We start from the raw sequence: 21778 nt of genomic DNA, 5'->3' as shown, positions 1-21778 counted from the left end.
AGGGTCGTGTCTGATGTTTGGGGGTGACGAGCCACTGGTGTCACCCTTGAGTTAGGCATGGCATGGAGGGTGGTAAGGGGGAAGGTGGTGTGAAGAGCTGGCAGATGAAGGAGGTGTCAGCTTGTATTTTGGGAAGGGGGTGGAGAGCTTGTAAAACCCAAAGCAGGCACCAGCCTGGGGCTCAGCTGGATGTGCAGCTGGTTCTTGGAGGCTTATGAGCTACCTCAGTGTCTCTGTGCTATAGGTCCCACCCGGCCTGTCACCCTCTTCACCTTTGTGGTCCTCCTTTCCTGCATCATTTTCTCCTTCTTTGGCCTCTGCCTGAAGAAGCTGCAGCCACGGAAACCCTCTAGCTACCAGGTGAGCACAGACAGCCACCCACTGTGTTCCTTCACCCCTCTTTGCTTGCCATGGGGAATCTGAGAGAGCACCTGGCTGTCCCTAGCCAAAGCTGGGCCCTCCAAACCATGATTTCCTCATGGCCTTCTTCTCCTCAGATGTCTGACCAGTCTGAGGGCGCCTTCAATGACGTGGAGCGGAGCAGCGTTTCCTCCACCCCTAACTCCAATGTGAGTACCCCTGTGCAGCCCTGCTGTGGCCATCTGCTCTCACTCCCCTTGGTCCTGATGGCCCACTGCCCCCCGGGGCAGCTCTTTGTGGCCACTGTCCTGCAGGAGCCTGAGCTGAGCCTGACACCGGCAGCCTCTCCGGCACACCAGTCCTATGGCACCATGGGCAACCACCTGGAGGCAGCGGAGGATGGAGAGGATGGGGGGCTGCAGAGCTTCGAGACAGAGCTGGAGACTGTGGAGGGCGAGTACAGGAGTGGCCCCGTGATAGAGAGCCAGGCTCGCTACCAGTGAACATCCCTGCCACAGGCTGAGAACTGACTGTGCTGAGAGCAGAGGACATGCCATGGGGCAGGAAGGAGCCTTCCCTGCACTGGTGGGGGCCACCTTGCTAATGGGGCAGGGGATGACAAGACTGTGAGGGAGAGACCCCATTGCATGGGCAGTGGCAGGAGGGTCTCATGGTCCTTCCAGCTGCCTGCACTGGCTAAGCCCCCTGGCGTCCCCCTGTCCCAACCTGTCTCTTCCAGCATACTGTGGGGAAGAGGGGGTGCAGCAGTATAGGGAGAGGGTCTCTGAGAGGCCATGCTTTTGGGGGCAGGAGGGAGGCCCTGTCCCCTCTGAGAGGAGGAAGCAGCCCAGACAGCCCAGATGAATGTGCCTGCCATCACGCCATCCTCTGGGTCCTCAGTGGCAGGGGACAGCCACCCATAACCCTTGCATCTCAACCCATCCATCCACTGCTCAGGCAGCTGTCCTGCTGCCTCCCCTGCTGCTGGCCTGCAGGCTGCTGCCTGCCCCTGCTTTGCCCATTTTAGCAGGGACTGCTGACATGCGTGTGCTTTGGTGGAGGAGGTGAGTGTCCCTACCTCTGCCACCAGAGCCCCCACATAAATGCCAACAGCCTTGCACCAAGGCAAGCATCAAATGCAAGCCCAGCTCTTCCTCGACCTCCCACCCCATCCCCCCATCTTGCTGCACAATGCCTGTGCCCTTGGGCTCTTGAGGAGAAGTGGGAGGTCAATAGACAAGTGTGTTTAATGGCTTTGAGGACAGCTCTTTCTCACTCCTCTTCCCTGGCAGCACCCCATCATGCTCATGCTGCTCTCACTGCGGCTGCCCATGGGACCCAGAATAACTCTATCCTAATGCAACAGAACAAGGTGGACAGGTGGAGGCTAGCAGGACCTGGACTTCCAGGTCCTCCTGGTCCACCACATCCTGCCCTTGTCCACAAGCTGCAGCTGTGGGATGCTCCCCCAGTAGCCACACTGCCTCTCAAGTGTGAGTCCTGCTGTGATTAGTGTAAATGTGCCATTACCTGCCCAGACAACATCCTTGGAGTTTTCCAGCTCATTCAGAGTAGCTGTGGTGGCCTCTGGGGATGAAGGTTTATCTTCATCCTCCTCAGCTCCTCTCCCACCATAGCCCACCTGGGCATGCTGGCTCCTCACTCAGCCCTGCTTTGGTATCAGGGCTGATTTTCCTGTCCCTGATTCTCCTGCTAGCTTCAGAGCAACTAGAGTTGCCATTGTCCCAGGGCAGTGCAGGGAGGGAAGGGGGGAAGGTGCAGCTCTGCCAGCACCAGGGCTGCTGGCATGCAGAGTGCTGTTGTGTGAAGGCAGATGCTCAGCCATGGCACTGGTTAGCATTAGTAGTGCCACTGGGAGGAGGGGTAGTGTGCCAGTTCTGGGCTGGGGGGAGGTTAAAAGGCAGCCCAGCATTGAGAGCATTAAGGGGGCCCTTAGGACGTTCCTGTGGGGCTGGTGGATCTCAGCTCAGCCAGCTGGCAGTCCCATGTGCCCCGTCCCACCCACGCTCCTGCATGCTGGGGCAGTGGCTGCGGCACACTAGCCACAAATTGGTTGCCTCGGGGGAGCCTTGAGCTCAGATGCACCCTTCTAATCCCAAAACGTTCCCTGGGGGGGGGTTCAGCCTCCTGCCCAGGTGCCCCCGAGGCTGTCCACATCTCAGCTGCTCCCCTCACTGTCTGCTCCAGAGGCAGCCCCAGGCAGGGCACGGGGATGCTGGTGGCCTCTCTGAGGGTAGAAGCAAGTGCCTGCTAGTGGCACTGTGTCCTCAGGAGCTCGGGCTGCTGGTCTGATTGCCCTTGGCTGCCCCACTGTAGGAATGTGCCAGAGGTCTGTACCTTCTCGTGATTTATTGCTATGACCGTGCCTTGAATAAAATGACTTCATCCAGCTGCTGCCTGGCGTCATCACCCCCATGCGTCTTTTCCTGGCACCGGTTTAGAGAGAACCCTTGCCACTAGGGTCTTTTCCCACCTGTGGGCTGCTTTTGACCCTGCCTGGGTCATCCTGCAGATGCTTCAGTGGCAAGGAGGCTGCTTGGACACATCCCCACCTCCAGACTGCCCACTATGATCCCCATAAAAACAAACCCCAACATGTGGGCAGAGGCAGCAAACTTTCAGGAGTGGGAGAGCACCTCACTGTGTCCCAGATAGACTGGTACAGCCCTTGGCACCATCCTCCCTTTGGGGATGGGCTGCAGTCCTGGGACAGTTGTGTGCCTTTCTTGCCCACCCTCTGTCAGCAGTCACTCCATTGGCAGAGCTGGCTCAGAACACCACCAAAGGTGCAGATGCTGCTTGAAGGTAGCAGGAGGGTGGCCTGGAGCCCCTCTGGGACCAAGCAAGGGTCAGGGGCAGGAGGAACCCACCCCCTTTGAGAATGGAGCAGGTATTCCCAAAACTGAACTACCCACCATAAGTCCCAGGGAAGGGAGTGAACACTATTTTTAAAATCCTTCTCTAGATTTTGAGAGAACAATGTTCTTTTCTGCCCTCCTCCCTCCCAAAATACACTCTATTTTTACCTCAATTCCTACTTGAATGATCTGCCTCTGGTTTCAGCAGGTTCCTCCTGCTGACTCCTCCACAGCTTCCCTGGAGCGAGCCCTGCCACTCTGGTTTATGGCACAGGGCAGAAGGCATGGGGAGGACTTCCCTTTGGGTGAACACCTGGAAAAACCCCCGTGGTTTGTAATGAGCGGTAAACAGAGTTAACGCGGGGCATTGCTGTGCCGGGAGCTGGGCAGGAGCTCTGGCTGTGAGCTGTAATTGCCCCTGGCTGCAGCTTTCCCGGGCCTCATACCAGGAAGCTCATCATGGCCTGGTGAGGGGTGTCAGCCCGGTCACGCTGCACATCCGCCTTGAAACCCGCTCCAGAGCCCACTCCCTGATTGCAACCTGCACGCTCAGAATCCCTCCCGGCCGGGGCCCAGCAGTCGTATGGAGTCTCCCACTGTGCCAGCTGGTGGCACGCAGTGACAGGAGCATCCCCACTGGGCAGCAGCCGCAGCAAAGGGGCAGTCTGTGGGAGCTGTGGCAAACCTCCCTGCTGGCACAGCCAGTCAAAGATGGGAGTGCTGCTGGAGGCTGCTGTGCTGGCCCTTCCCTGCAGTGCCAGGTTTGGGCTCTCACCACCAGTCCTGAGGCCAGGAAGAGCAGGAAAACTCATTTTATCAATGACCCAAAGGGGGTATTCAGATCTCTGCTGCTCTCCTTGCTCTTCACAGCCCATCACACATTGCCGTGTGGAACAAGCCCATCCTAAATGAGCAGCATGACTCTCCCAGGATGTTTTCCCTTCTCTCCTGTGCCAGGGCTGGGATTTCCTACCTTTGGGAGATGGCTTCCCCACTCTAGGCACCATTTGAGCCGGCTTCCCCACTCTAGGCACCATTCTTCAGCATCAAGTGCCCAACTCTTACAGGGCTGGAAACCCATCATGTCAAAGCTGGAACATGCTAGAAGACAGAGCCTCCTGCATCCTCACCAGCTGCTTCCTGGGCAGGGCTGCTGGAATGACTCTGCAATCCAGCTGGCAGGGTGGGTGATGCTCCGTGGAGCCAGACAGGACTTCATTATGAGGCCATGCTCTGCTGCTGCAGATGACCAGCAGTGGGTGACCAGCAACAGGTGAGCCTGTGCTATGTCAAAAAACAAAAGCAGAGGCTGAACAACAGAACAGGGATTTTTAGACGGATTGCTTTAAATTCTGATTCCATTAGAGATTATTATACTTGAAAGGTCTGGGCAATCAGTAGCAGGGTGTCTCTGTTAGCTCCTCCACTGCTCACCCACTCAATTGCCAGGCACAAAAGTTCCCAACATGCTTTTGCTGGTGGATGCCTTCTCACGTTAGTCAAGCCTCACTACACAAGTGCTCCCAGTGACCAATATCTCCAAAGCTAGAATCAACAAGAAACCAGTAAACCCCACTCTGTCATCATTTTTTCCTGGTCTGCATGGGCCTTTTATATTAAAATAAACACAAGGCATCAAAACCAGCTAAGACTCACTGTTGTTTTTTAATAAACAGTACGTCTGGGTATGAGGCACACAGACCAGTTCTCTTGGGAGTTACACAAAACATGGCACAGAAGAGCAGAAGTCAAGGAGCTGGGAAAGCTAGAGGGAGCAGGGATGGTTTGGGCAGTAACACCCACACCCTACCCATCACACAGCTGCCTACTTGTCACATGGAGCCAGAAGGTGTCCCACTCCCATGATGCTGAAGGCTGATGCTCCATAACAGGGTTGCAAAGAGGACATTCCCATTCCCAAACCCTCGTGCCCCATACCGTGCCATCAAAGCTAGTGTCTCGCCCCAGCCCTAGCTCCTCCATCCCTCACTGCTGGGTGCAAGAATGGGACCCAGCTGATGGAGAGAGTCATGGGCCAGGATGGACACCACCACACTGCAGGACTGCAGAGGCAGAACATGGTACCATGGGGAGGACAAGGAACCCGGGGATGTTCACTGCCTGTTTCACAACACCTATTAGCTTCCCTCCCAAACACAGCTAGAGGGCTTTTTGATGGTAGCCCATGGCTACCATCAGGCCTGGTGGCAGGGCACTAGAGACCCATCTTACAGGGCGCCCCATCATCCCCTCCATGGCACGGGCCTAGGAGACTTCAGCTACATTGAGCAGGCAGCCTTCTCCCGCCCCAGAGTGGAGGACATCTGAGAATAGGAGGAATGTGTCTTCAGAGCAGGGCCATTTCAGACCTCAACGCTAGGCTTCTTCTGTCCTGAAGAAGAAGCAAAAAAAGGGTGCTGCCTGTAACGGAATAATTGCTCCAAGTCCTTCTCTGGGGCTAAAGGTAGCATTGTTCTGCTTGTTCCACAGTGACTTCCCTGCAAAGATGAACTCTTCCTCAAAGTTCTCAAGTTCAGCCCCTTCACAGAGCCCTCAGGTGCTGCCTCTCAGCAGTTTTCTGGGATTTCTTCTAGCAGATGCTATCTCCTTATTCCTGTGAGGGTGAGGAACTCTGCAGATGGGCACTGTAAGCAGCTGGGAAGCGCTCCAGATTCTGACAGCATCAACAGAAAGATTCCAGCTATGCTTCCTCTGGCCAAGAGCCAGAATTTCTGGAAGCTGTTGCTATGACACAATTGCAACCTTCATTTTTAAGACATCTTTTCCTTGGATTTATTTTATTTTCCTTAACACAAAGCAGTAAACAGACATTGCTACTGCTTCTGTTGCTGCTGCATTTCAGATGGCTCTAAGGTTAAACCAGCTGGCCAAATCAACACAAAGCATTTCAGCTGGCAGCCCAACCCTGCCAAAAGTAGTCTCACCTTGGGATTAATGTGACACTATTGCCTGAAGCATCCCTAGGAAACCCACTGGGTTGTGGCCAACCTGACACAGGGAAAAGCCAGGGATCCCATCCAGGTCAGAGGCAAGGCAGAAAAAAGCACCAGGATTTGCCATCTGATAGTGATATATTGATGAAGGGAGAGGGGGGAAAACTCTCTGCAGGGTTTGAGGACAGCCACACAGTGTGACCAGCCTTGCTCTCTCACTGCCTTTTAACCTGGATGGAGCCAAATCTGTCTCTGCCACAGCTGGACCAGGTACAGCAGCACAGGAGGACTGAGCAGTGTCAGACCTGGCAGGTAAAGCACAGCAAATAGGATTTTGGGCAAATAAGCCCAAGAGGCCTATGCCAGCTGTCACCTACCTAGGGTGGGTAGCAAGAGGAGGGAAGATGAGCAAGCTAAACCCAGAGTAGGTACATGGGTATTGGTGTTCCTGAAGGAACTTGGGGCAGGGTGGTATACCTGTGCTGTGGCACTGCCAGGCTTCGCTGCAGGGACATGCCTTGCCAGCCCTTAGCAAAGGCAGAGACACACTTGTGTTGAAGCAGGGTGGAACCACGTGAGAGCCCCACAGCACATGTGAGTGGCAGAGGCAGCCATGGGCACACAGAAAGACAGAGGTGGGGAGAGGCAGCGAGTGTGGCGTGAGACTCCCCGTGCTCAGGACTGCTGCATGGTCAGGGAGAGGGATGTCTGGCAGGATCTAGTCTCCTTCTGGGAGGGTCTCCCAGCCACGTTGCATGGCTTTCACCACAGCATTGTAGAGTTTGCTCCAAGCTTCCTGCACCTCTGGGCTGAAGGCAGCACCAAGGCATTTCTCCAGCATGTACAGCAAGGACTCGCCGACAGTCTGTAAACCAAACAAGGAGGTGTCAATCTCAGCACCAGAGGATGACATTCAGTCTTTTGTCTCACTTCTCCACCTTTTTTGACTTCTCCAGTTGCAGGGAACCTGCTCCCCTTCCACTGACAGTACAAGTCCCCTGCAGTTCCTGGTTCATCAGCGGGGGCCCAGAATCAGCCCACGTCATCCTCTTCCCCTGCCCTATGCTGGCCTCCACCATGGATGAGTGCAGAGTGGAAGTCAGAGAGCAAGGGCTGACACTGCACATGTAACACCAGGGGAGAGGTGCACATCCAGTTTCTGTGGCTCCCAGCTGCAGGTAGCTGGCCCTTGGCATAGCTGTGGAGCAGCAGAGCTGAGCAATGCCCTGATGTCAGGAGAGTGGCTCACACTCCATGCTGGATGCTTAGGGCATGTCTGAGTGCCTCTCAGGCTTCTCCACAGGGCACTGCTCCTCACAAAGCTGTGAGCAGCTCCATGCAGGAGCACCCTCACGCCGAGTGCAGGGCTGGTGGGCATCACCAGCCCAAACAAAAGGGGCCCTGCTGCCTCTGAAGAGAACAAAAGCTAGCAATAGGAATGAGCCATGTGTGGGTTGGAAAGCTTTTCCTCAGCCCGCCCTTTCCCACTGCATTTCTGTCCATGCTTGATAGCAGGAGAGGAGTAATCACGGGTTTAATATGGAAGATGCTTGGGTGTTACTGGCATGGAGGAGAAGGGCTGAGGTGCAGAAACCCCATCCCAGTGCAGACACAGAGAGGTGGATGCTCCCTTTTCCAGGTGTGGAGAGGTTTGCCCAGAGCATTAGATGCAAAGGATCCAGGGCAAAGGCTGAGCCTGCAGCCCTGTGGCACAGGAGAGACTGCAGTGTTCTAAACCACAGCCCTCTTCAAACAGTGGAAATGCTTTTCTCCCATCTGTCCTTTCTGCCTGGGCTCACTGGGCAATGGCAGAAAACAAGGGGAGCTCAAAGGTTTCCCTCAGTGGGGCAGTGTCACTACATGGGTATCAGCACGTTGGACAGACTGCCCTGAGCCACGAGCTTTCTCTCCAGACAGCCAAACCCAGAGGAAGGATGGGGACAGCTGAGGGTTGCAGGCAGGGTGAACAAACAGAGCCACAGCGAGACAAGAGAGAACACCTCACCGAGAAGGACTCAACCTTCACACCAACTGCCTGGTGCTTCTTGCCAAGGTTGCAGAGATACTCTTCCAGGCAGGACAAGTTCTCCAGGTGGCTCACAGCAGCATCAATCACCAGCATCACCTGGCACAGGAGCAGAAAGGCAGAATGGCATTAACAGAAAGGTTCAGCTTCTCTCCCAGAGGAAACAAAGTGTCTGATCCTCTACTTCACCCTTGTCAGCCTGACGCCAGCCCAGCCCAGATGCCCTCTGAGCGTTCCTTTGCTCTGCTGTGATCCATGTGTCACATCAGTGAGGCTGGCAGCAGCACACACCACATCCTTCCATGGGACACTACCAGAGCTGCACAGTAAGCAGCACTGCTGACCACCCTGTCCCAGAGGGGATAAACAGCCATCCAGCAGAGCAGTTGCAGGTTAAGGCCTAATGCTAATGCAGTCATTAGAACTCCCAGGACCACAGGACAACTGCATGGAAACCCCAGAAGTTGCCAGGACTAGAGTTTCCAATTAGAAGTTGCCAAAATGGTGCAATTGTGAATAAGGCCACTCCAATTCTAAGATCAGCCGAGGTATTTTGAAGAGATGGGATGGAGAGTACAGCAGGTCTCTTGACCTGCTCTGGTAAAACACATACCATAGTCTCCCAGGAGCATTAAGAGTCAAATGGAAACAGGACAGAAAAGATTTAATGAAGGATGAAAGGAACAGACACAACAAATTAGAATAAGAAATTAAAGCCAGGACATGGTTATCTTGGCAAAGCCAAGATGTTGTAGAATTGTGCTCTGTAATTTCAACAGGCAATTTATCTCCAACAAGAGCAAAAAACTATTTCAGCTCAAGGCAATAATTTTAACTTTGCCAGTAAAGAGAAGCTGGAAAATAACAAAAAGCTTGCAGCTATCAGAGGAGCTCAGTCCTGAAACAGCCTCTTTACAAGGAATAAAGACAGGCGAGCAAAGCACCAAACTGGTTTAAAGATGGAGCCAGGCAGTTTATGAAGGCATCTGCAAGCCAAGGCTGTGCTTTATCCCAGTGTGGCTTCTCTTCAGGGTTCAGCAAAGGTCTCTGCTGCATCAGGTGTACTGTGCATACATGAGCCTCTCCTCAGCTTTGCTCCTTTCTGTGTTTGGGGGGGAGGGGAGTGTGTACTGCATCACTCCCTCGGGGGCTCTCTGACTCCACAGCAGTAGGTCCAGGGTAGCCTGGCCCACTGTCCAGTTCCTGGTCAGCATGTGGCCAAGCAGAGAACTTCAGTCCTCATCCGGACACAGGTGAGCTTCCTGAGGCACCTCCGCAGTAGGAGAAGGGTTTTTTCAGCTTTGACAGAAAGCAATCCACTCTCAGATGAGGGCATGGAAATCAGCATGGTGCCTCTTAGCCACCATAACCTGCATTCTCATTCCCTCCCCACTCTTGTAGGACACTTTGTCCTGGCCTTCTGCTAGCATGAGTAACCCCCTGGAGTTACCATCTCAGGAGGAGACTTCCCATGTGTTCCCTGGTCAGACACACCACAGTCCCAAATCATTGCCTAAGAGTTTCATCCTCCATGGAGGCTGTGCTCCAGCCATGCCACAGCCCCTCTCTCACCTTCCTGATGTGATCCAGGAACTCAGGGGCAGAGAGGCATTCCTGAGGGCTGGCAAACTGCTTGCAGTTGTACTGGAAAAGGGGCAGCAGGTCAGGATCCAAGTCAAACAGCCTGCAAGAGCAAGAAGGAACACCCCATCTTCTTACTTCCTCAGCTTTATTTAAAGTCACAGTGACCCCATCAGCAGCACACCCACAGCCTACTTCTGCCTCTCTTCCCACCTACTGATCCCTCTCCATCTGTAAAAGATACAAAAGTTCTGAAAAGCTTTAGTTTGGGGCAATCCAGATTGCCTATGGACAAAAACCTTTCTGTTTCTCTAGCCCATAACCTCAGCTCATGGATACACGTTTATGGTACCTGAGAACTGGCACCCAACCCTCTGGAGTTTCTTCCAGCCTCGCCTTTCTGCTCAAAGAGTTGGCTGTTATCTCAACTATTCCCATTCCCACTTTTTGATCCCCTTGATCCCAAAAGCTCCCAAATCAGGGAAGGCCTCTAAGTTCCAGCAGCCATCTGGACCAAAGGGGGCACGTACAAACTCAGCTGATGCCCCACTCCCTGACACCATCACCAGCTCCCATGTCCTCTCCCCCTGCCCCCTGCCCCGTCCTCCCTTGCCAGTGTATGTCAGGCACAAATGGGACTCAATAGCAGCCACCCAGGTAGATATAACTGGCCACCGGTAATTCAGGCAAGACAGTCTATCTTCTCCTCATCCTGCACATTAAACTACTGCACCCCTCTCCCCCACGTTGTTGTCACTGCTTTAGTCCTGCTCTGGGAGATTTGGATCCCTCTCGCTCCAAAAGCTGCTCATCAACTCTCCAAATGTCCTTTTTAAACGACTTTTCATTGATTTTTCCTTTTTCCTCTTCACATAATTGATACATTAATCTGCTGAGGAGAGGCAAGGAGCTGGGTATCAGCCATTCCATCCGGCACACCATTTCCTCTGCCCTGTGAGTGAATCCCTCTCTGGTGGCCAGGTCTGTGCCTGGGATTGCACAGCGCTTCCCTGATCAGGGAACGATCAGGCTGTGCCTTCCGCGGACACGCAGCCCTTCGGAGAGCAGAAGTCGCGGTGGCAAGGCAGGGGATCAGCGGGCAGAAACGCACAAAACCTGCCCGCCGCTTCTTTCTCGCTCTCCGTCTCCGCGTGGCAAAGTTCTCACTCGCGAAGGACGGGAGAGGCCGGGCAGCAGCGCGGAGCGGAGCCCGGCCCTGCCCCACACCACCGCCCCACGGCACCTGCGGCTTGGCGGCGGAGTGGCTTCGGCTCCCCGGGGACCGCCAGCCGCGGGAGGGGAGAGCGGCCGGGGAGGAGAGCCGGCCAGGAGCCATGCCAAGCCCGGGGAAGAGTGTCTCTCCAGGAAGCGGAGCCCGTCCATCCCTCCCGCACGGGTCAGTGCGGGCGGGCAGGCGGCCGGGACCGGGGTGCGGTGGCCGCATCGCGCCGCTCACCTGGTGAAGAGGACGAGGCCGTGCTGCACGGGGCTGCCGCTCACCCGCTGCCAGCTCTCCCGGATCAGCGCCCGCTGCCCGCCCGACAGCGGCATCCCGCTCTCCATGGCGGGGGCGGGGGCTCTGCCCCTCGCCGCCCGAGGCGAGGCGCTGGTACCGCGGCTCCGCCGGCGGAGGGGCCGGCGAGCTGTGGCCGCCCGCCCCTCGCTCCGCCGGGGAGCGCCGGCGCTGCCCCCGCGCCCCCGCCACGGCCGCACCCGCGCTCCGCCCGCCGGCACCGCCGAGCCCCGCGGCCGCTCTGCTGCGCCCGCGGCCGCCCCGGCCGGGGAAGGAAGATCTCACCGAGTGTTTCTCACTCGGGAGGAGGAAGGAAGGAGGGATGGAAGGAAGAAAAAAGAAATTCGAAATGCCCAAACTTCCCTATCCCGGGCCCGCGGGGCAGAGCAGAAAGTTCAGCTGGTTCACGGTTGACATTTTCCGTCATCCTGATTTTACAAGTGAAGCAGCAGGGCAGAGCCGTGCCAGCGAGGAGACCATCGGGACCTGGCCACCTTCGCTCACCATCAGCACAGCTCCTTCTGAGCATAACTTTGTTCGGGAGAGCCTCAGCGATGCTCCACAGCATCCTCTTGCTCATGGCCACTTCCACTGAGACCCTGGATGCCACACAGCCACCTGCTATCTCCACAGGCAGATGCAGTCTAGACACTGCAAGGTACGTGTCTAATTTAAGGCTAATTATGCCAGCTGAAGCAGGCAAAGTTGTTAATAACAGATGAGAAGACATGACATCTTTGTCTAATGTGTTCAGGATGCACAGATTCTCTTTGCTGTTCAGACACTGCTTAATTTGGCCCCAGGACTTATGCAGAACAGAGGAAACAAAGCAAGAAATGGCAAATGAGGTCTCAAGCAGCACAAGGGCAGTCAGGAAAGTTAAGGTTTTCAGAAGGACAAGAGCAATACAAAAGTGCAACTATTACTGAAACCATCACAGACTGCACCAAAATGACAATTTTGCTGATCTTATTGCAAGTTCTGCTTCTGTACATCAGTCTTATTTCTGGTAATCAGGAGAAAAGACAGAAGCCTCCGACCCATTCCAGAGGCACATTGACTAAGAGTAGGCAGAAAGGAGGCTCTTCTTATGGGAGAATTGAAAACATTCCCTGGGAGGAGACAAGTTCAAAGTCTCAATGTTATGTTCTCAGCCCCAGCTTGTCTCCCAGGGGCCTTTCTCCTTGTAGAGCTGGAGTGACAGCACTGACTGCAGTGACAGCAGGAAGCCACCCGAGATGGCTCTGCAAGTGCCAGAATAAATTACCTGTTTTCTCAGGATTTTGAGACCTCGTGTTCCCAGTGCAGACCAGACAAGATGCTGCGCAGGAAAAGCTCCGCATGTGTTAAAAGAAGCTGAAGAAACCTGTCCTAAAATTCTGGGCACTCGAGTCAGAACTGATGGGACTAAGGAGTCAGCTAAAACAGCATCTTGACTGTGTGGTTTAAAGGGCATATTCACACCGGGGCCTGATGATAAGTCACTGCCATGATAACCGCTGAGGCGGCAAGGAGCCTGAAAGGGCAGCTGGGAGATACAGGGTTAACCCGAGCAGGGTGGAGATCAATCCGGCAGCGACAAAGCAAACATTAACCTTTAGCTGTCCTGCGGGTCCTGCGGCTGATCGAGCGAACCAGCAACGAGCATGAAGTGTCATCCCTGGTCATCTGTGCAAGGTACTCTGACATTTCAGCCAGTTGTCACAGGCACGCAGGCGTGGAGCTTCACCAGAGCCTGGCTGGACGGTTCAGCCTGGCCCTGCTAACCATAAAGAGCAGAACACACAGGCAGTGGCGTGGGTCCCAGGGTACTGGAAAGGAGCATGGAGAGTCATCCCAGGCCACAGGATACTGAGGAGCAGAGTTGAAGCACATATGTGCAGTCAGAGCAGCAACCAAGGCTGATTATTTGCCTAACAACATTTTGAATACATTCAGAGCTGGCTGACAGTGAAGGAAGAGAAACTCCACAAAAGCAAGTTAAGAGTGATCAATTCTAGAAGATTTGTTGAGATGTGGGACACCTTTCCTCCCATCCACACAGGGGACTGTATCAGCTACCCTATCCAAGGGCAACAACAAAGTACAGGTTCAGCCATTGTTCCTGACAGAAAGGGAGTCTCAGACAATAGCAGTGAAGCTGTGATGGCAAAAGAAAATGGTGGCCTTTGTCCAAAATGATGTCCCTGCACCTTCCCTCTGTGCTGCAGGTAGCAGCTGAACACTCACAGACAAGGCACAAGTGTCAGAACAGATCAGATAAAAGGGCAGCAATGAGAGGGCTGAGACTGATATGCCTTCCTTCCATGGAAGGACCCAAACCCCACACGGATATGACACACAGTAGAGTCCAAGAACTTTTCCCTGCCTGCCAGTAACAGGTCCTTCTGGGCAGGATACATTCAGGAGCAGTTTCCCCATCTCGCCTGACTGTCTGAGCAGTGAATCCACCCCTTTGCTGCCTTCTGGCACTGATACATCCCCACTCTCATAAAAAACCCAGTATTTTTCCCCTGTGACAGCATAGGTCTTCCAGCACAGGAAGAAGGAGCTGCAAGGAGGGACTTGAGATGGGAGACAGGGAGAGCTCAGTGATAATAAACGTTCAAACCACCATTCAAAGGATTTAAAGACCGAGGGTTTGGGACAGACAGTGCTCTCACCTGTGTGCAAAGCAGCTTCTCCTTTGCAGTTATGTGGCTGTCAGAGTTCCTCCTGCTGTCACAGCACTGAGGTGCTGAGAGCATAAGTCGAGTCCAGAGAGGATTTCAAGTACAAGGAAGCAAACAAGAAAACTTCTCTTCTTGTTCCAAATGTTTTGTGAGCCTTCAAGCACGAGAATCTCAGCAAGCGGTCGAGAACTGCAATGCTCTGAGGTTTGAGGGTTTCCTGTGATGGTTCCCAGCTCCCTTGGCTCCATGGACCTATCCTGGCAGTTCAGCTTTTTTTCTGAACTGCTCTTGGATTCCTGCAAGACTGTCCCTGGAGCTCTCATGAGTGAAGAACAACCAGGTCAGCAGCACAGACTGCTCCACCTGTAGACCACTTGAAGAAAGGGGAGGGAGGTTTTTGGAGAAATTCACTGACATGCAAAGAGGATGATAATGCTCTTTTGTGCTTTGGAAGAACACAAATTTATAATGTCTTCAGTTTGCAGTGGGTTTCATTATTGTAATCTACATCCACTTCAAGTTACAGTACCAACACTCTTAACCTCCTTGCCAAGTGTCAGCTTTACTTGTTCAGTGCCTCAGTTTACCCACATGGAAAGAAAGTTACCCAATCTCATAAAACAGTGACTGAACGAGGAGTAAGCTCGCAAATGCCAGTCCCCAGCCCAGCATTCAGGGTTCACAGCACCTGGAGAACAACCCTTCCTGCCCAGGGAGGCCCTATCTGCCTGGCCCAGGGATGACTGCTTTACCCGTGCTGCTGTGGCACTGTCAGTTTTCATCCCAGCTGCTGCACTAACACACCCATATCTCCCTTTGAACTCTTGCTCATTTCCAATTCTACATCTGTGAGTCTTCATAAATAATGACACTCTGATCTATCTGCCTCAGGCTCCCTGCTCACTTAGGATACAGACTCCTGGGTTTGGCTAATCCCCTTTGTTTCCCCTTTTCCCCAGTCTCAAAACCACAGATTATGACAGGTTCTCTTTTTCCCAGAATCCCATCCCCTCCCATCCCATCCTCAGGTGTGTGCAGAAATCCTGCAACGTTCCCATAATTCTTCTCAAGCTACCCCCTCAAGCCATGGTGCAGCACAGCTCAGTAGCAAGGCCAGTCACGAAATATGGTTTCATAACAAGAATCAAAAGCGATGCAAGAGGTAATAATCTTGTTCATAAAATTATTTAGATGAGCTGCAGAGCTTGCTTACTCTCACCATGACTGTGGAGAGAAGAGGGCAGCACTACCACCTTCAGTGGTGGGGATCTGGGCTAAGAGGAGAGGGATAGGCAAAGGGAGGATTCAACGGTAGAATAAAATGAAAACTTCTTTTGAATTCAATTGCTAGACATCCCCAGGTTTATCTTGAATATCCTGTGGCCAGCCAGGGAATATTTGTACAGGCAGGTGAAAACAGTCATAGGATGACCAGACATGAAGTGGTGAGAAAAGTCAAAGGGGATCACACGGAGCTGTTGGACCAGGTCTGGCACTTGCAGATGCTCAGAGCTTACCCCAGATGTTATTTACCTTGGGCTCCCTAGCACAATGATAACCCAACACCAGCAGGCTGATCTTCCAAGAAGCAACCTCTGTCTTTTGTAAGTCACTCTGTCAAAGTGAGTTCAAAGAGTTCAAGACCATGTCAGTCTTGACACATAAGCTGAATTTGGTTGTAAGACACAGCTATGGAGGGGCGTGCAGCCCAGATGGTGGGATGCAAGCAAAAAGCTTTCCAGCCTCATGGAGCAACATGGTGCTCTAGCTAATATGCCTGGCAACTTGGCAAGCATTGTGTTAGCACAGTTACCTGGCTTCCGTCCCACCTGGGGATGATGCACATGGTCTTGGATCTTCCTCCAATTGTCCTTATGCTTCTGGACTGGCTCATCCTTCAGCTGCTAAAACATCATGGCAAAAGCTTGTAAAAGAATGTTTTATTCATTGTGGAGTCTCCTCTGTAGTTTACCCCCTGGACTTGTTTCAGAAGCACTGCTGGTCTCTCAAGTGGTCATTGACTGTCTTCTCTCTGACCTCAACTCTCTTTGTTGTCTCCCTCCTTGCAATTTTAATTGACTATTGATTAGGCCATCTCTTACAAACATTTGACCTACAGCGGTTGTCTCCAGGAATAGCATTTTTTATATGATCTATTAAAACAAAGGTTTTGTATTTTACTGCACCAATTCCTTCATGTCAGGGCTGTGCCAGCATTCCCACATTTCAGCTTTGCACTCAGCCATCTGGTCTCAAAGCAAACCCCATGTATTATTCCTTCTATGTGTGGGACACTTATGGCTTGAGACCTTCTCCTCCTCACCTAAGCCATTACAGCTTTGAGGCTCTGCCAAAAATAATTCTCCAGTTCAGTGAGGAATTTTTCACCTGCAAACTGCACAGCTACATTCACCAGTACGCTATGTCCCCAAGTGTCACATCTACGTGGTTGTTGTATACTTTAAGGTATGGTAATTCCACCACTTCCCTGGGCAGGCTGTTCCAATGCCTGGCCACCCTCTGAATGAAGAATTTTTTTCCTCATATTCAATCTAAACCTGGCCTGGTACAACTTGAGGCCTTTTCCTCTCATCCTGTCACTTGTGACTTAAGAGAAGAGACTGACTCCCACCTTGCTAGAGCCTCCTTTCAGGTACCTGTAGAGAGAGATAAGGTCCCCCCTGAGCTTCTTCTTCTCCAGGCTAAAAAACCCCAGCTCTGTCAGCTGCTTCTCATCAGAGTTGTGCTCCACATGCTTTACCAGCTCTGTTACCCTTCTCTGGACATGCTGAAGTACCTCAATGTCTTTCTTGCAATGAGGGATCCCAAAAATGAACACAGGATTTGAGGTGTGAGTGCTGAGAAGGGTACTATCATTGCCTTGGTCCTGCTTGGCCACACTGTTTCTGATGCACATCAAGAATGCATGTTCACATTCTCATCTTAGCTGATTCCCCCCACTTCTTAGCTGCTTTCATTCTCCACCATGTAATGGAACTGTTATTGTCCCTAAAGCACTGCAAGGCACCAGCACACTGCCAGGGCGTGACTCAGCTGATACAACACAGATGCTTTCGTGAGGACACATAACTAAACTCCCATTCTGGTCAATGGGGAAACCCAGGTACTTAAGAACCACCTCATCCTAAAATACATGGTGAAAACAATAGGTCAGGTGAATGAAGCCTTAAGACTACCTTTTGTCAGCTGCATGACAAGATGACAGGCTTTAGATGCAATATAGAGATAAAGCCATGATTGCAGGAAGGATAAAAATGGAAAAGCAATTTACAACAATTATAATGCTTGTCAGACTTACACCCATTCTATAAAGCACAAACCTTCTACTTCCAGAGCATGCATTACATGGCCCAGAGTACAGTTAATGGTGGTGTATTAGAGAACAACTCCAAAGTGGACAACCACAATCCTCAGATGTAAACCAGGCAGCAGTGGTAGGTGTAGTGAAGTTGAAATCCCTATGATTTCAGCATATGGACCTCAGGAGACTGATACTGGAAGACATGGTACAGATTGGGAAACCTTACAGTTAACCAAAGAAAATGAAAAGGAGGTCATGGAAGATTGAGGGCCAAAGGAAGCAACTTGTATGGGAAGTTTCTATTTGGTTAGAAAATAGAAGATTAAGAAGCAGCTTGAAGACAGAGCACAAAATCTGTATTAAAATGTTACCTTGTTCTTTTGAGAGTTTTAAAGTTCTTCTAAAAGTTTCTTATGCCTTCTGATGTTTACATATTTCTACTGAATTTTCTCACACTGCTCTTCTAAATAATGATTATTTTGCATTCTTCTTTGTGAGTAGAGTATTGATGAACTGTTGGTTTGACCAGTGTAGTTGGAGAGGTGGCAGTTTCACCCTCCAATCCACTGTCACTTTTACTATTGTATATATTACGGAGTCAGAAAATAAAATTTCTCTTTAAGTTCTTTTCTTCCCTCTTTTACATCTAGTGTCCGTGTGTGAGTTATTTCGTGTCATAGTGTGACATTAAAACACCAGGTCATAAAAAACCTCATTCTTGTTGAGGAAGAGATAACAGGGTGATGGCTGGAATCTAGAAGCCTACAAATCTGGCAGGTTCAAATCAAGTGCAAACTGGAATCAGTCACCACTGTTCACCCATGTGAGATCACCCACCTGCAGAAAGAAGCCATTCTTCCTTTAGAAGGCAGTGAAAAGTTTTACTTCAGCATTTTACGAACAATACTTCCTTCTGTTTTGGTCATCTCCCTACATTCTAGCACAGCTTCTGTATCAGCAGTCCTCCCTTCCAGAACAATAGTCCTGATCAGACAATATGCAAAGACTAACTTGCACTGTGTGGAGCAATACAAGAAGTCAATAGGCTTTTCAGTAACCATTTCATTGCCTGTTCTATCACACTGTACAGGCCACAGTCCAGTTTCTAGCTGTCCTGGCTGTATTTCAGTAGCCCTTGGAACATGTCCAAACAGACTGGTTGGCTCTTCTCCAGCACTCATCTGGGCATACATTTGTAGACCCAGGTAAGGTAGCTTTATTTTGGTTTTTCCCATCTAGTTCCACCCCAAGCAATCCCTTATTACACTCTACTCAAAAGTATATCCCAGCCCCTCACTACAGTCTTGTATAAAGCCAGATTCTGTTTTTCAGTATGGATTCTCACATTTAATTCACAGTAAGAGCCTCATTTGTACAAAACTGTGCACCTGTCTGGTGTTATGAACACTAGACTGAACATGACTTACAGAAAAATGCTGGGTTTCTGAATAAAGTGCTTGACCTGTCAAATGAAGTCTTCATAGGTAACCTATCAGAAGCTTGAGGAAAATACCCATTAAACCTGACATATTATACATATTGACAATTTACCACATCTTTAACAGGAAGAAATAAAGCTGCTTTGACAGACAATACTTAATTTTTGTCCAAATGTACCTGTTTCACTGCCTGTTGTGCTTACCAATACACTACTTGGATTGCAGTAAAATCTGATCTCCTAGAATGGCAGTCCAGCAATACTTGTGTGCTAAAAGCTGATGTACATCATTACTATCCTAGATTAAATTCTCCAGTGCGTCAATTTAAAGTTCATGTTATTACTTCAAGCATGTATGTGAGGAAGAAATCAAAGGGGAAAAAAACCCACCCCAAAATCTAGACACAAAGAGATTGCTTCAAAGAACAGATATTTATTACAAAATTAAATTCCAAATTCTACCTCATTTTCCATTATCACCTGTACAAAACACATTTATAGCTCAAGGGAACATTCTCCCATCCACACCATATGGTACAGTAATTGCACTGTAGTTAAAAGAATTCAGTTCAGACAGATGCACGCACACACCCCCCAGCATTAGTAAAAAGGTTCAGGATATAGAACAGAATTATCAAAGAACCCCTCTCATTGTGGCTCTAAACTCTTGCTTAGCCAGGGGCAAGCTCTTCAAGGATGGCTCTAAACTGTATCTCTTGTAAAACACAGTAAGCTCACTTGGCAAAGTTTTAGAATCAATTACAAATTCAGCAGGAGTGGTATCTATACAAACACATGATAGCCTCAGATATTATTTGTGATAACCATAGCCCTTGACATTCAAGTAAAGAGCATAAAAACGTTTACAAAGTGAATCAACTCGCAACCAACCACACAACCAAGGTCTTAGTACTTTAAAGACAGAATTTTCAGTCCTGACTGCTTGCAGCCAACAGCCCCGCTCCCCAAAGAAAGTACGCTACGGAGGTGGTGCTCTTATCCTCAGCCTTCCTGTCCCAGCAGGGAAGAGCCTTATGTTTTTTTAACAGTCCACACATTTTTGCTTTCATGACACACTTGCCCATGTGTGGGGTCACAGGGTCACTTGCTGTCAAGGGGGAAAAAATAATCTTACCTACATTCCCCAGCTGGCAGAGACACAGGGCACTGCTGAGGTTTTCACATTGCCAGCAGGATCCTGAGAGGAGGAAACAGTGCTTGTGCACAGAGTGCCAGCCCAGAGGGTTACTCAGTCACAGCACGGAAGGGAAGCTGCTAAGCATGGCAGTGGAGAATTTCAGGTAAATGCCTTGTGTTTCCACAATAACAGTTGGTCTGCTCTCAAATCCCCTAAAAACAATTCTCTGAAGGATTCAGGAGGGACAGGAGGGAACTATCACATAACACATTTGTTTACCTTTCCATTACAAGATTCTGGTTTTGTTCTCAGACCACGTGACAGGTATTCACTCACCTAGGCTACTACAAGACATCCTGTCCTACCCCTTGTCCTGGCACCTGTATGAAATGGATGCATAGCCCAAAAATTAGGGAAAGCAAAGACATGTCCTGTACTTTGGGCATTCTTCAAGAATCAGAAGGGAGGAAGATATAAAAAGGTATATTCTGCCACTTCCCTTTGTGCATCAATCATCCTCTCCAATCAAGATGCAAAAAGAAAACCCTGTGCAGACTAAAGAGCGGTGGTGGCTCCCAGGGCTGCTAACAATGGTGGCAAACAGTGATGACACAAAGTCCTCCACCTGGACCAAGGGCAACCTTGGCACAGAAATCTCCATTCAAATCCTCCTCATAGTCACATCTGTGTCTCATAGCATGAGTGGTCCAGTTCCTGGAAATAGGCCAGTCCCTGCTGCTGGAATAGATGTGTGCGTATCGATGTCCTGAAGCAACTGTTAGCAGAAACCTTTAAAAATTGATGGATTGCCTAGGATAAAGCTAGATGAGCCTAGAGGCCCTCTATCTATCCTTCAGAGACTGAAGAGTTGAAAATAGAGTTTACACACAAAAAAGAATTTGAAGCAGGGAACGTGGCAGCCTGCAGCTTTTTGTGATTTGAATCCATGGATACAGTTTGATGAAATACTTTGTCAGTGATAAAAGGAGCCCTGTCAAGCAGAATTCAAAGAGAGCAGCTGCTCCAGAGAACAGCACCTCTGGCCTCAGAAAGCACCGTTTGATATTTTCCACGTGACTGGAGAAGACGACTAATGAGCAAAAAGTTCCCAAAAAGAACCTGAAATCATTCCACAAGCACAATTGGAAAAACTGAACCAAAGCAGCCCAAATTCCAACCCAAAAGCAAAGAGTGCCTTGCACCCACTGCCTCATATCTGTACCATTCAGATATTTCAAGACAGAGTCAGGAAGGGAATCCAAATTATTGTATTTTATTGACCTCATAAAGTATCAGTTACTATTACGTTTCAGTAATGGCCTGACAGATTTTAAGAAGCAAATACTGAAAGTCAAATTCTAACAGGAGTAATTTTTCAGTATTTTTCTCCTGAAAGAAGACAGAGCCACATCAATGTACACTTACTTGAAAACCCAACTCTTGGAGTCCAGAGAGTGCAGAGGAAATGTCTGCCCTCTAGTTTCAATGTAGACCTTTCAATCCTTTTAACTCCAGATCAAAAATAACAATTCGGCTGGAAGTTGCTCCCTCTTGTGGAATAGCTAGATTTTTTTTCACTGTATGCCTTCACCCATTTACCAGTACACAACACCTAAGAAATAGTCTCAATGTCAATCAAATGCCCTCAAGAAAATTTCTGAAGTGACAGTCCTAAAGAAAAATAAACCTTTGTCTGTGTTGAAACAGAAACTGGACTTGTGCATAGGAAAGTGGGATGGGAGCATTAAATCTGCCACCTTCAGCACTCAGCTGCCAATCCACATCCAAAAGATTATTACTAATAAAGGATGGAGGGATCCCAGCCAAGAAACAGACTGATTCCTCTTCCTCAGGCAATTCCTACAAAACTGACCTCTTCATAATAACTGAAGAAA

General features: G+C 50.4%; 2 protein-coding genes across 2 annotated transcripts in view; one reads left to right on the top strand and one right to left on the bottom strand.

Moving 5' to 3' along the window:
* Nucleotides 1-2770, top strand: part of TMEM63C (transmembrane protein 63C) — a 32494-nt gene extending 29724 nt beyond the window's left edge. The window contains exons 22-24 of the mRNA XM_068192755.1: nucleotides 245-360; nucleotides 498-569; nucleotides 651-2770. Of these exons, the coding sequence (XP_068048856.1) occupies nucleotides 245-360; nucleotides 498-569; nucleotides 651-863 (401 nt within the window). The 3' untranslated portion in view covers nucleotides 864-2770. The remainder of the gene's footprint in view (nucleotides 1-244; nucleotides 361-497; nucleotides 570-650) is intronic.
* Nucleotides 2771-6007: 3237 nt separating this feature from the next.
* NGB (neuroglobin) lies at nucleotides 6008-11404 on the bottom strand. Its single transcript, XM_068192754.1, has 4 exons — nucleotides 11257-11404; nucleotides 9792-9903; nucleotides 8199-8318; nucleotides 6008-7058 (listed from the first exon to the last, which is right to left on the bottom strand). The coding sequence occupies exons 1-4, from the start codon at nucleotides 11361-11363 to the stop codon at nucleotides 6912-6914; spliced, it is 486 nt and encodes a 161-aa protein (XP_068048855.1). The 5' UTR covers nucleotides 11364-11404; the 3' UTR covers nucleotides 6008-6911.
* Nucleotides 11405-21778: the final 10374 nt, after the last annotated feature.

This window comes from Anomalospiza imberbis, chromosome 6 (assembly GCF_031753505.1).
Source record: "Anomalospiza imberbis isolate Cuckoo-Finch-1a 21T00152 chromosome 6, ASM3175350v1, whole genome shotgun sequence".
In the NCBI taxonomy this organism is placed as follows: domain Eukaryota; kingdom Metazoa; phylum Chordata; class Aves; order Passeriformes; family Viduidae; genus Anomalospiza; species Anomalospiza imberbis.
This window is presented reverse-complemented; position numbering and strand designations above follow the sequence as displayed.

Bases quoted from the DNA above. Each gene is read 5' to 3' on its own strand.
- NGB (XM_068192754.1), bottom strand. From the start codon at position 11,363: ATGGAGAGCGGGATGCCGCTGTCGGGCGGGCAGCGGGCGCTGATCCGG. The intron at 9,904-11,256 runs GTGAGCGGCGCG...TTGCTCTTGCAG, and splicing joins GGCCTCGTCCTCTTCACCAG to GCTGTTTGACTTGGATCCTG. The intron at 8,319-9,791 runs GTGAGAGAGGGG...CTCCTGTGCCAG, and splicing joins TCCTGGATCACATCAGGAAG to GTGATGCTGGTGATTGATGC.